This window comes from Crinia signifera, chromosome 2, assembly GCF_055691185.1.
Source record: "Crinia signifera chromosome 2, ASM5569118v1, whole genome shotgun sequence".
NCBI classification, from domain to species: domain Eukaryota; kingdom Metazoa; phylum Chordata; class Amphibia; order Anura; family Myobatrachidae; genus Crinia; species Crinia signifera.
In genome coordinates this window covers 321,206,216-321,220,632 of record NC_139218.1, presented here as the reverse complement: position 1 = coordinate 321,220,632, position 14,417 = coordinate 321,206,216, and the positions used below count along the sequence as shown (strand labels likewise).

Genomic DNA, 14,417 nt, shown 5'->3' with positions numbered 1-14,417 from the left:
CCTCAGATGTTGGAGGGTTTGTACCACACCTGCACCAGGAGGGTGCTTTGGTAAAATTGACTGGAAGTGCTGACAATCACAGGCAGTTAATTATAAAAGAAATACCCATTTGATACTTGCAATTATTTATTTATTATTTATTTGCAGTTTCTTATATAGCGCAGCAGATTCCGTTGCGCTTTAAAATAGTAGATAGTGATAAAACAAACTGGGTAACAGACAGACTTGGAGGTTAGAGGGCCCTGCTGCAAGCTTACAATCTATTAGGATGCAATGTATTATCAAAGTGCAAATGCTATTATAGCCCACTGTGCTCAGCAGTAACAGCTGATTTTTAATACATCCATTGCATAGTGAATAATTATAGGGGGGTGTTTGCAATAAAATAAAAAATACATTCAATGGGCCAGATCCTCTTAAGCTTCAAAAGTGATAAAATAGAGTGATAAACAGCCAGCCAATCAGCTCCTACCTGACATGTCACAGACTGTTTGAAAAATGCCAGACAGGAGCTGATTGGCTGGCTGTTTATCACTCTCTATTTTATCACTTTTGAAGCTTAGAGAATCTGGCCCAATATGTAATGTAATAAAAATGTACATTACATATTGTACAATTACTATGCTGTAAGTCACCCAATGCACTGCAGTCCAACCACTACATCTACACAGGATACATTGCTCTGATAAGGAACGTCACCCCTTAGATATTTAATAGAAATAAGCAGGTCCTCAAGTAGCCGTTTATCTTGACATAAAAATAAATTTTCTATAATCTTTGCAGTTTGAAACTTGCTTTTTTTATTTATTTTTTATTACATGAGATCAATTTTAACGACGTACACACTGTGCGCACACATTGCAGGTCCTGGTCGCCACACGCGGGAAACATGGCGGCGCTGGGCCCAGGTTTACTATAACCATTATACTGTTTCATAACGTTCTCTGCTGGATAGATTGTAGAGGGAAACAACACTGCGTCACCTACGCGCGGCTCCAGTATGGTGGAGACACGTACAGGATGTAAAACTTTCCCTCTAGTGTCAGGAGCTCGGCGCTCCCGCCCAGCAATAGCAAGTACTAGCTACGTATTTCCGGTTACACCGTGCAGGAAGTGGGTGTGGCAGCGTTCCTTGAGACGTTGGTACTAGGCTTTGTGGCGTCGTCGGCCTCTCTTCTTGCAGCTTCGTGCTTTCGGTCGGGTAACAGCGACAGGCGGAGGACACGGTTCGATCGTACGTTGTGATCTGGTATGTATGGGCTCCATGATGGTGCTCAGCCAGGGACCGGTGATATACCTCCGCGCCAATCACCCAAGGCTTTCCCAGCAGCGCCGCAGTGCGGGACTAGGCCGCGGCACGCCTCTAGCGTCTCCATCTCTAGTAACGCACACTCCAGAGTCTACTGTGCCACCGGGTGCAGCAGCGCAGCCTCCCTTGCCGCCCTAATCCCGCGTACGCCCTCTGCGGCCGGCCGTGTTGTGTGCATCCTGCTTCCTCAGACGGGGCCGGGCTGGCCGGGGGCATACCGCTATATTGCATAGTCCTGCTTCTTCTTTTAGTGACCTCCTTTTATGTTCCTGACGGGCAGTAATCTGAGGGCCGTAATTAGGAAGCGTTGAGGGAAGGTTATAACGTGATGCGCACTGTTTGGGGGGACCCGCAGGCTATTAAACTGGCCATACATTAGAACGTTTACAATAGAAAGAAGGAACACTCTCTCGCTTTGCCAGGAAAGTGTGAAGGACAGATATATGAAGATGTGTATAAATGAAGCACTCTTAAATGTTTGTATAATTTTAAGAGTGCCCCCAAAAAGGCATCTTTTTGTCTTTCACACTTTTCTGGCAAAGCTAAAAAGTGTTCTACCTTTCTATTGTATCCTTTACAATAAACCGACTGGGAGCACCACCAATCCAAGGCAGTATTGTCTCCATACATGCCAGTATATTGGTCTATGATTGAGTATACTGTCCATATTATCATGCTATACTAAAACCAGTGTGAACTTTCTCATCTCTATTTAACTGTGTACATTAGAATGACTTGCATACGGTGTATATTGATCGATCAGGGAACATATGATCATCTTCTAGTCATCCTGACTGATCATAGGTGCAGTATGTATGATAAGTTGAGGGAATGCTCAACCTGCAGCACTGTGCATCGCACTGAAATACCTCATGATGTGCACACAATCTGTTATTTGACCCGTTGAAACTGCGTTCATACCTCATATTGTTCTAATGCAGGCATTCCCAACCACGGTCCTCAAGGCACACCAACAGTGCAGGTTTTAGTCATATCCAGGCTTCAGCACAGATGGTTAAATCAAAATAACTGAGGTACTAATTAAGTCACCTGTGCTCAAGCCTGGATATCTCTAATGGTGTGTACACACGGTGAGATTCCCTTGCTATTCGACTTAAGATTCTAGTGCTATCTCCGTACTTTTTACATACAATCTGCATTAGATTTGCACTATATAGTCATTGCTGCTCTGTCTATTTGGGTTTCGATTTGTCACGGGAGCGCGCATTGGGTTCACAAGGTTAAAAAAAAAAGTGCAATCTGCACTATATAGGCAAAATCTAATGTCAAATCTCACCGTGTGTACACAGCATTAAACCTGCACTGTTGGTGTGCCTTGAGGACCGTGGTTGGGAATGCCTGTTCTAATGTACTACTAGCTTTAGACTATGGGCCAGATGCACTAAGCTTCAAAAGTGATAAAATTGAGAGTGATAAACAGCCACCCAATCAGCTCCTACCTGACATTTTACAGGCTTGGCTTGAAAAAAATGTTAGGCAGGAGGTGATTGGTTGTTTTTTTTATCACTCCACTTTATCACTTTTGAAGCTTAGTGCATCTTGCCCCATATCCTCTATATCAGGCTTTCCCAACCACGGTCCTCAAGGCACACCAACAGTGCAGGTTTTAAGGAGCCCATACATGCTCCGATCCCGGCGTGCGTTCTGGGCTTAAATAGCACCCATCACATTGCATTGCATGCCTTGTGATGAAAAGCAAGTACAAAAAGTATGTGCAACACATTACTTTTTGTACTGTGCGATGAGTTGCGCGCTACCTCGGCACCTCAAAGCACACATCGCACTGCCGCTATCGGAGCATGTATGGGCTCCTTCGGTGATATCCAGGCTTCAGCACAGATGGATTAATCAGAATCACTCAGGTACTAATTAAGTCACCTGTGCTCAAGCCTGGATATCTACAAAACCTGCACTGTTGGTGTACCTTGAGGACCGTGGTTGGGAAAGCCTGCTCTATATGCTTAACTTTGCAATTACTCAGAATTCAAAGTGGTCTCTGACCATAAATCGAGTATCAGGAGGGCAGACATTCAGTGCTTAGGTGATTTACATCTAGTTTTATAGTGTGCATCTAGCACCATTGTGATCCTGCACTGATGATGGAAAATCTCCATTGGAAAGTGGATGTAATAAACCGAATCTGGTTTAAACTGTGTGAATTGGCAAGTAATTATGAATAAGAAACACATCTTATCATGTTTGTAGCATACAAGTAATATGGCCCCCCTCCCCACCCACGGTGAATCCTTTCTCCATACACACTACATTTTGCTCCCTGAGCGATATTGTATAGTGTGTACATAACTTAGCCCCTTGTGTTGTCCTCATATCTTGGTGGTCTGTCCTGTCACTGCGGTGGAGGCAGTTGTTGCATATTTTGTTTCTTTAAAGTGGTTGCACCTTGGTATGGTTGACTTTTATGGTCATTTAGATGTTTTGTAAATAATTTTTAAAATAATTGTTAGTTGCTAAACTGTTTGCTGAATACAATATTCTCTCTTACATCTTTTTCGCAGAGCGCTACTTTGCCTGGTGCAGCGCAGATACTAAGGCGCAGCGTAAGCTTTGAGGATTAAAACCAAGCGCTGCTAAACAATGCCGAACAGGGAAAATTTTGCAAATGGCGGCAGCAGTGCTAGTGGCAGTGAGGAAGCTGCTTCAACAGCGGATTATGTGTGTCGTGACTATCTGCGCAATGTATGCAAGCGAGGCAAGCGTTGCCGCTTCAAGCACCCAGACTCCAATGATGTTTCTGATCTAGGGGTGCAGAAGAATGAATTTGTCTTCTGTCATGACTATCAGAATAAGGAATGTTCGCGAATTAACTGCAGATTTATTCACGGCACCAAGGATGATGAAGAACACTATAAGAAAACGGGAGAGCTTCCCGCCCGCCTTCGTCACAGTGTGGCAGTTGGTCTTGGCTTGTCTCCCACTGATCTGGCTAGTAGGGATGAGATTCCCATCTGCCGCGATTTCCTGAAAGGTGATTGCCAGCGTGGGGACAGATGCAAGTTTCGCCATTTGCAGAGAGATTATGATTATCAGTATGACTATTCAGGCGATATGCGAGGAGGGGTTATGAGTGCAGGTATGAGTACTGGAGGCATGGGTGTAGTCGCAACACGCGGTTATGATTATGGTGCTTATGACGGCAGTACAGAAACAGATTACTATTCTTCCCCATATTATCGCTATGGTGAGCGCTTTGATGATCCTGCTATGAAAAGGAGGCGTGTGGGTTATGATGGGTACTACCAGGCATCCCCAGTCGAATATCGTATGCTAGAGGAAGAAAATGTCATGCTTCGTAAACGTGTTGAGGATTTAAAGAAGCAAGTCTCTGTTCTGGCAGCAACCAATGAAGTCTTACTCGACCAAAATGCCCAGTTCCGTAGTCAAGCGAAAGTGGTTACACTTAGCACCCTGAGTACCACGGCTCCAACAAGTGAGCAGGCAGTGGGGACAGTGACCAATTACAACCATGGCATTGCGCAAACCCACACCACATTAAGCAGTCAGGCATTGCAATCTCGTCAGGTTACACAGCAAGATTTGGTGGGTTCTGGTGGTGCACCTGCTCCTTCCCAGTCTAACGCAGCTCCTGAAATATCTCCACTTTCTGCTGCGCTGGCGCAAACCATTGCTCAAGGAATGGCTCCTGCCCCTGTCTCCATGGCCCCTGTTGCAGTGTCTGTTGCTCCTGTAGCTGTTTCCATGGCACAGCCCATGCCTGGCATCACCATGAGCCATGCCACTACGCCTATGGTTACATATCCCATTGCTTCGCAGAGCATGCGCATAACAGCCATGCCTCACTAATGTCTTTCGGAATCCCTTTGCTTGTTTTCTGATGAGCCCAAAAGCTATGGTTCTCATGTTAAAGGGGAAACTTCTTTAAGATCTATTTTGCTGGTGGGGAAAATAAGTTCAACTGTCTGTGTTGTAGTGATTGAAATAACTACCAAGAAAAATGTGTAATGTACTTACATTCAAAATCATATGTTAGGTTTTAAGGCATTAGATTTCTGTAATAGTTTTAAGTTAATCATATACATTTCTCTTGCAATACACAATCCAAAAAACGAATTTGTGCTCTTCTAGCGCACTGCTCATGCAGAATTATCGAATACTTAGTGTAATAAAAATACAGTTGTCCTGCAGATTTTCAGTTTATAACATGTATGCAAAATGAATAAATGCTTTCTAAAGCTTTCCACCCAAATAAATTAGTTTGTAAGCCAGATTGCTCAGTGTAGTTGCAATGTGGGCTTTCTGACAAGGTTTTTACAGTCTGTTTTGGGTTTTTTTTTTTTTTTTTTGGTCTTATTTAGATTGTTGCTAACATTAAAGTCCACAGCCCATTGACTTCTCGAAGAGCAAATTCATTTTTAGTTCCTTTTTTTAAATTTTTGTTCTCTGACATTACTAAAATACTACCCTGACAATAGTACTCTTTAATGGATTGCTATTGGTCGTTAAGTTTTTTTTTTTTTTTTTTTTTTTTAGAGCGGGGGGGGATAAAGGACCAATCTAGAACTAGTTAAATTTATGATCAGATCTGCAACTTTTCTATCTTTCTGTAAGCAGGGCAGAGTTATCAATATTAATTTTTGTTTCCTTTAAATCTGTAAAACATCTGTTTATAAACCCCACCTTGCATGCTGAAAGCCAGGATATTGTTTGCATATATTTTAAGTTCAACTACTCGATATGTTATTGTGCTGTAGGATATAAAGTGTTTGAGATTCTATGTGTAGAGGTTTCACAAAACAATGTATTGTTTCCTGTTATAAAGTCTCTAAACATCACCAAACTGTCTACTGTTCCGTTATTTCCTTTATATTCTTTAGGACCATTCTTCAATCATTCATATCCAGTACTGGCTTTATGTTGTAATAGAATCCAAATAGAAACTGGTGTCTCTGCAAAAGCAGAACAAGAGATTCAACTGAAAGACTTCGTATTTGTTCTAAAAGCCCATAAACACTGGGTAATTTTGAGGTGAAGGCAGCTCACTTAAACTGTTTGCTCTGCTTTCAGCTCAAAAGCCACCCAGTGTGTATGGCCCAGTGGTGAGCGCTGATGAACAGCAGGTGTATAGCTATCCATAGTTTACTACTACGGATGCCGCCTACCCTGGGAAAATTCACATGATAGGGGGGAAAGCGATCAGTGTGGATGCACTGAGTGATTTTCAGTAACAATATACTGTCAATATTGGTCTAGCAAACAAAAGCTTATGACAACATATTAAGATTATATGGGTACTTCAAAAACAGGCCCTGAGACCCCACTTCTTGGTGCATTATTAAATTAAAAACACAAAAAAACACCGCTTTCACTGTCTTGTGATCTTTTTTTTTTTTTTTGGCTTGAGTTCAATGGAATGTGAAAATATAATATTCATGTATCTTCCCCCAGCCTTCTACTTTTTAGGAATAAAGTGGTGAAACTAAATGTCCTAGGACAGGGGTTCACTCTTCCAGACAATTTTACCGCAGCGACAGCAGAACATCAGAAGACATTCAGTTTGGCAAATCAAACCATTCTTTATTTTATTTATTATTTTTGCATGTTTTAGGTCAAACACTGGTGCTTAGGGCCTCTTAAAAATCCCCCTGTTAGAAAGAATTGAAATTACTTTCAATTCTCCATTTTAGTGTTACATAAACTGCATTTGTTTGCATACATTATCTTCAGTAGCTATGTGAATGCAACCACATGAAAGAAAGTATATCTAAAATGCTGTAAGTAAATGTGGCATTCTTGACAACCCTGATAGGCCAAAAGAAAAACAATACCTGGACTACAAATTGCAGGGGAATTATGCAAATATGGCTGGTGCTAAACAAGGTGAGCCTATAATTATCTGGAATGTATCTAAAAGGCTTATATGCTGCTTTTACATCCAGTATAATGCAAATAACAAGTATGTATAAAAAATAGTGCAGATTGGTGAGATAAATATAACTTTACCGAACGTATACAGTTGCCATACAGATCAGCATCTCAGGGCCATGTTTCACCACTAGGACTTTCACTGTCCACTGCTGACTGTCAGCCTCTGACCCAGACCAATGTCTCCGTGGTCCACATGCTTATTCCACTACTTATGTGTTGTGTCAAATGGACATCCTCAAACTCCGCTGGTTCCACTGCTGACTGTCTGTATCAGCCTCTGACCCAGACCAATGTCTCCGTGGTCCACATGCTTATTCTACTAATGTGTTGTGTCAAATGGACATCCTCAAACTCCGCTGGTTCCACTGCTGACTGTCTGTATCAGCCTCTGACCCAGACCAATGTCTCCGTGGTCCACATGCTTATTCTACTACTTACGTGTTGTGTCAAATGGACATCCTCAAACTCCGCTGGTTCTCCTTTATACTGACATTGTCTAATTTATATGAGCAACATGTAGAGGTGCTAGATTTTTTTTTTTTCCAGAGGAGTTTTTCCATATATAAGGCCTATTGGGTTGAAGACACAATTTTTCCATCTAGCTATACATATGCACGATATATCTAGGGCAGTGGTTCTCAAACCTTGTCCTTAAGTACCCCCAACAGTGCACGTTTTCTAGGTCACCCAGAAGGTGCACTCATTATTCAGACACATTTTAATTCTGTGTGGAGACCACTGATCTAGGGGTTCACTATATTCTAAAAATCCCATCACTCAATGGGGCAGATGTTTCTATGTAACAAGAGATAAATGCAAGGGTGATAAGGAGAGATAAACGTCCAACCAATCAGCTCCTTAATGACTATTTTCAAACACAGCCTGTAACTTGGCAGTTAGCAGGTGATTGGCTGGGCATTTATCTCCTTATTATCCTTGCATTTCTCTTTTTAAAGCTTAATACATCTGCCCCAATATGCCCAATGAAGATTGATAAAAAAAAAAAATTGGAGTTCAAGAAAATTTTCTTTGGTACTGCTTTCCTAGCACGGCGCCCATGATCTAGATTGTATGTGTGGGGCTGATATCTCATGCATCTTATGTGTTTGTGCGGCATAAGATGCATGAGATGATGCAATCGACGAGATTTTTACAATGGAATCAATGTAAAAAGCCCCCCAAACCCCAATTTTAATTACTAACCCCCCCTCATGGGTGAAATGACCCCCCCCCCCATTGTTAACGCCACCCCACTATTGACGCCAACACGATGCGTGGCGAGCCCGACCTTTTCATACCCCCACTATCCACGTCAGCGTGGAGTTGATTTTATATAGTGTGGCGAGCGCACGCGGAATACATGTAAAGTAGTCCGCATGCGCTCGCCACACTATATAAAATCAACTCCGCGCCGACGTGGATAGTGGGGGTATAAAAAAAGGTCGGAGGACGCGTACTGCTGCCCCTCGCGGGCTCGCCGCGCTTTGGGTTGGTGTTGATAGTGCTGGTGGCGTTAACAATGGTGGTATTTGTGTATTATAGTGGCGCCCCCGATGTACATCGTGCAATGTTTTTATCGCATGCCATGCACCCGATGGCATGCGATGCGACGTGATTTTTGCCCTCTATGCGCTGAAACATTGTATAAGCACCCTAAAGGGTGCTTTTAAGCACCCTAATGGGTGCTTACAATGTGAAATGCACCCCCACGCCACCCACCCCCCCACTATAAACGTGAACCCGAAGCGTGGCGAGCGCAGTGGTACGCGTCCTCTGACCTTTTCATACCCCCACTATCCACGTCGGCGTGGAGTTGAGAATAGAAAGTGTGGCGAGCGGACGCGAATACCTGTGAAGCCCGCGAGGGGACGCCGATACCTCGCTGCGCTTTGGGTTGGCGTTGATAGTGCTGGTGGCGTTAACAATGGTGGTACTTGTGTATTATAGTGGCGCCCCCGATGTACATCGTGCAATGTTTTTATCGCATGCCATGCACCCGATGGCATGCGATGCGACGCGATTTTTGCCCCCTATGCGATGAAACATTGTATAAGCACCCTAATGGGTGCTTACAATGTGAAATGCACCCCCACGCCACCCCCCCCCCCCCCCCACTATAAACGTGAACCCGAAGCGTGGCGAGCGCAGTGGTACGCGTCCTCTGACCTTTTCATACCCCCACTATCCACGTCGGCGTGGAGTTGAGAATAGAAAGTGAGGTGAGCGGATGCGGATACCTGTGAAGGTATCCGTGTCCCCTCGCGGGGCTCGGTGGCTCTCCACACTTTCTATTCTCAACTCCACGCCGACGTGGATAGTGGGGCTATGAAAAGGTCAGAGGACGCGTACCGCCGCCGCTCGCCACGCTTTGGGTTCACGTTTATAGTGGGGGGGGGGGGGGGTGGCGTGGGGGTGCATTTCACATTGTAAGCACCCATTAGGGTGCTTATACAATTTTTAATCGCATGGCATTGTATGCCATACACAATGTCATACAATTTAAAAATTGTATGACATTGTACAATATCGCATTGCATACCATCGCATGCCTTCTGGTATGCGATGGGCGCCGCTATAATACACAAGTACCACAATGGTTATTGGGGGGCTCACGATTTTTGATCTCATGGATGCATAAGATCCATGAGATTAAAAAATCGGGTCCATTGCGTTGATTGTATGCCTTAAGTACCTTAAACTTAAGGCATACAATCAATGAGACGGGCGCCGTGCTAGGAAAGCAGTACCCTTTCTTTTCATAAATGTCACAATTGCTTTGTGTTTCTTGCTTTGGCATTAATGCATTGTAAGGTGTCTATTCTATTCATCAAGATGTAAAGTGCTGAGTCCGACTAGTGGATTTCTGTTTGTAGCGATCTGGAGTTGAGAGCAGAAATCTGGCAACTAAATTAGCATTTGTGCCCTAGCACAATCCAAAAAGCATTGTTGGAGAATGCTAGTTATCGCGACTAGCATTTCTTGACAGTGTTCTGATTATAAATAGCTCCTGTAGCTCACTCCTGGCACTATTCAGTCTGCTGAATAAAATCAGCCCCTAAATTTGTAACCCATTGGATGCAACATTTGAAAATTAAATAAAAAATGTAAAATACATTTATTTCTCTTTCAATGGTCCTGGTGACACAGCTCAACATTGGGATGTAGGAGGGTCCGTAGGAGCCAGGCACCTATCCTAAAGCTTTTGGAGGGTAGGCTCCTCCCTTCTGCATCCCAGACTCCTCAGTTCGTGTTAGGTGCCCACTGGAGTGGGTGCTATTCTAAAGGGCTGCTGGAGCAGCCGAAGGATTAGAGTTAGTTAGGAGTTTTTTTTTATTTTATTAACTTTTACACTAGCTAGGTAGGCACAGTGTGAGGATTCTCCCTGAATTCTCACACTGACAGCGCAGCAGGAGCTGACAGAAGCGCGTCCTGTCAGCTCGCTGTGCACAGGGGAGACGCTGTCTGGTCTCACTGTGCAGCGCTTACAGCTTCTATTAAGAAGCTGTCTGGGCTCCGGAGCGCTCTGAAACCGGCTACACGCTAGGTGGGGATCATGGGGGACAGGTGCTCCGTGATGGCGGTGGCCATTTTCTGCGGAGCTTACACACTGAGCTCCTATATGAGAGGACAGCAGTGTGTTACAGGCATGTTCCAAGTGGTCCCCAGCAGAGGGGGAGACACTGGAACTTGGAGATCCTGCAGTGGGAGCGGCTGTCTGGGGGGTGGTTGGCGCCAAAAGCCACGGACCCCGCAGCAGCAGGGACTTGGTCTCTTCCCTCACTCTGTTTTGGCGCCATTCGGAACGCTTGCAGCGGAGCTGAGCTGGCTGACAGATCCTGGCAGAGTGATTGGATTTCCTGGGCATCGTTTCCCCACTTCTGAAGCCTTCAGACAGAAAAGTGACTGAGTACTTTGGCTCTGTATAAAACTCCTGTACAGTGTGCGCTGTGACTGTGTTATTTGTAGAACCTCATGTCTGAGCAACAGTCTGTGGCTTTGGGGGAGGGAGCCCTTAATGCATTGAGTGCTTGCAGTGTTTGTACACTGAAATTTGTCCCTGAGCAGATGGCCAGGGGGGCTTGTGTATTACTTGCGCTGCTGTGAGACCCATGGGAAGTGAACCCCAGAGGGAGGGTAGAGCAATCGGAGCCTGCGTGGGCCAGTGCCCTGGGCAGGTCTGTGAATGCCTTAGTGCAATTGCTCGACAGGCAGAGTGATGTGTTGGTAGCTTCCCCGAGACCTATGTCATCATCTCAGCAGTCCTCTGGCTCCTTGCCTCTGACCCAGGCAGCAGCATCCTGCATGACCTGTAAGAAGCCAGGATCTAAGGGGATCAGCAGGTTTAATGATTTGTTAGACAAATTTGATGGTGACACTGTGGGGACCCCTAAAAGGTCTTATTCAGTGCCATTGCTTGTTGCTGAAGAGGAGGGAGAGTATACAGACATTCCCTGGGATCAGGGTGATGATTCTGAGGATTCCTCGGCCTCAGGGGTGGAGTATTTGATTACTGCTGTAAAACAGGCTTTGAATTTGTCTGTGGAGGATAAAACTCCTGCAAAAGGTGTTTTTAAACGGCAGCGTAAGGAAGCTGTTACCTTCCCTGCGGATGAAGGTTTACAGGATTTATTGGAAGGGGCTTGGAAAACGCCCGATAAAAGGCTGCAGATGCCAAAGAGGTTTTTAAGTCTATACCCCATGCCTGAGGCTCATGCAGACCTCTGGGAAAAAGTTCCAGTGGTAGATGCTTCTGTGGCACGGCTATCTAAAGCCACTGTGCTACCTGTCCAGGGGGAGGGGAGGGGGACCCCGTAGACAAGAAGCTGGAAGGTAACCTCGAAGCAATATTTGAAGGGGTGGGCTACACTTTACGCCCTCTTATAGCATCAGCCTGGGTCTCTAAGGCCATGATTGTGTGGGCCAATGACCTGTGTACAATTTTACATGCTGATCCATGTGTGTTGTTGCTTGCTGAGAAGCTTAAAGCAGCTGCGGAGTATGTGCTTGAGGCTGAGGAGGAAGCTCTCAAAATGGCTTCCAGAGTTTCCACAGTGTCCGTCAATGCCAGGAGAGTGCTTTGGCTTAAAGCCTGGGAGGCGGATAACGAATCAAAAAAGGCCTTAGAGGCATTAGCTTTTAAAGGAAAGCTGTTGTTTGGTTCAGAGCTGGAAGAGATTATTAAGCAGGCCACGGGAGGCAAAAGTACTTTCCTGCCGGCTCCTGCAGCTAAGCAGGCCTCAAGGTTTTCTGCTTTTAGGCCGTCCTTTCGGCCCTCCCCTAGAGGGGGTGCGTCCTTTCGAGGACAGTCTTTTAGGGGAAAGTTTCAGTCCTCCAGGGGCAAGGCCCCAAAGTCTAAATTCGGTTCCTTTCATAAGAAACCGGGCACCAAAGGAGAGGACAAGCCCTCCGCATGACTACCTGGGGAATATCCCAGCGGTGGTCAAGGTGGGGGGCGCCTGAGATGGTTCAGGGACGCGTGGGCATTGTTGGACCGGGATTCCTGGGTGCTAGACATTGTATCCCAGGGTTACAAAATTCCCTTCAAAGGTCTTCCTCTGAGAAGAATCATTGCTACACCACTGCCAAAGGAGTCTCGGCTCCGTGCTGCTCTTTTGGGGGCGGCTCAATCTCTCTTAGAGAAAGGTGTGGTGATCCCGGTCCCTCGAGTGGAGTGGAAGAAAGGTTTTTATTCCACTCTGTTTTTGGTGCCCAAGCCAGACGGGTCTTTCAGACCAATCCTAAATCTAAAATCCTTGAATCTCCATCTGTGGGTAGACCATTTCAAAATGGAATCTCTACGGTCTGTGCTGCTAAGCCTGGACCAGGGAGAATTTTTGGCGTCCGTGGATGTCCAGAATGCATATCTTCATGTGCCTATCCATCCGGAACATCAGGCTCTCTTGAGGTTTGCGATAGGAGACCTGCATTTGCAATTCCAGGCGTTGCCCTTCGGTCTGGCTACAGCGCCAAGGGTATTCACCAAAATAATGTCAGTAATGGCGGCGGTCCTCCGACTGAGGGGAATCACTGTGATTCCGTATTTGGACGACCTGCTGTTCAAAGCAGAGTCGGCGGAAAGGTTGCAGAGTCACTTGGCAGAAGCCATCAATTTTTGCAGGCTCACGGTTGGCTTTTAAATTTACAAAAGTCTCAGTTGGTGCCGTCACAGAGACTCCAGTTCCTAGGAGTTGTAATGGATACCCATCTACATCGGGTATTCCTACCAGAGACAAAGGCCAGGGACCTGGCCTCCTTGGTTCGGGAGATCCTCGGGTCTCAGAGCCCATCGGTTTGGAGGTGTCTCAAACTGTTGGGGAAGATGGTGGCGTCTTTCGAGATGTTACAGTTCACCAGGTTCCACTCTCGAGTGTTCCAGTGGAACATCCTGACTTCTTGGTCAGGGAATACTCAGACCATGAAGTTAGAGCACATAGTGTTGTCTCCAGAAACACGTTCTTCCCTGCAATGGTGGATGGAGGTGGATTCCCTTCAGTGGGGTCGGTCTCTGCAGTCCTGGGACTGGCTGGTAGTCACTACCGACGCCAGTCTCAGGGGCTGGGGGGCAGTGGTTTTGGACCTGCGCCTGCAGGGCTTATGGACCTCGGAGGAGTCTGCCTTGCCGATCAATATCCTGGAATTGCGGGCTGTGTGGAAGGTGATATCTCTGGCAGGAGAAAGATTGCAGGGTCTTCCTTTCAGGATTCAGACCGACAACGCCACGGCTGTGGCGTACTTGAATCATCAGGGAGGCACACGCAGCAAGCTTGCCATGTGGGAGGTTTCCTGGATTTTTCTGTGGGCGGAGCTGAATGTTCCAGCGTTGTCAGCGATATTCATCCAAGGGGTGGAGAATATCGAGGCCGATTTCATGAGCAGGGAGGAGCTGCTGGAAGGGGAATGGAGCCTGAACCCACAGGTATTTCTTCAGATTACATTGAAGTGGGGAACTCCGGATGTGGACCTGATGGCATCAAGGTTCAATCATCAGGTGCCCAGGTTCTATGCCAGGACGAGAGATCCATGAGCCGAAGTAGTGGATGCCATGACCATCCCCTGGGAGGGGAATCTGCTTTATGTCTTCCCGCCGTTTCCAATGCTGGCGAGAGTATTGAAAAAAGTCCAGTCCCAAGGAATTCCGGTGATTCTAGTGGCCCCAGATTGGCCAAGGAGGTCCTGGTACTCG

General features: G+C 45.9%; 1 protein-coding gene across 1 annotated transcript; it reads left to right on the top strand.

The window, feature by feature from the left end:
- The first annotated feature begins 1,090 nt into the window (after positions 1 to 1,090).
- On the top strand, positions 1,091 to 6,146 carry ZC3H10 (zinc finger CCCH-type containing 10). Its single transcript, XM_083169170.1, has 2 exons — positions 1,091 to 1,249; positions 3,847 to 6,146. Exon 2 carries the CDS (start codon positions 3,926 to 3,928, stop codon positions 5,150 to 5,152), a length of 1,227 nt encoding a protein of 408 aa, XP_083025296.1. The 5' UTR covers positions 1,091 to 1,249; positions 3,847 to 3,925; the 3' UTR covers positions 5,153 to 6,146.
- Positions 6,147 to 14,417: the final 8,271 nt, after the last annotated feature.

Excerpts from the sequence above, each read along its gene's own strand:
- ZC3H10 (XM_083169170.1), top strand. The coding sequence starts at position 3,926 with ATGCCGAACAGGGAAAATTTTGCAAATGGCGGCAGCAGTGCTAGTGGC.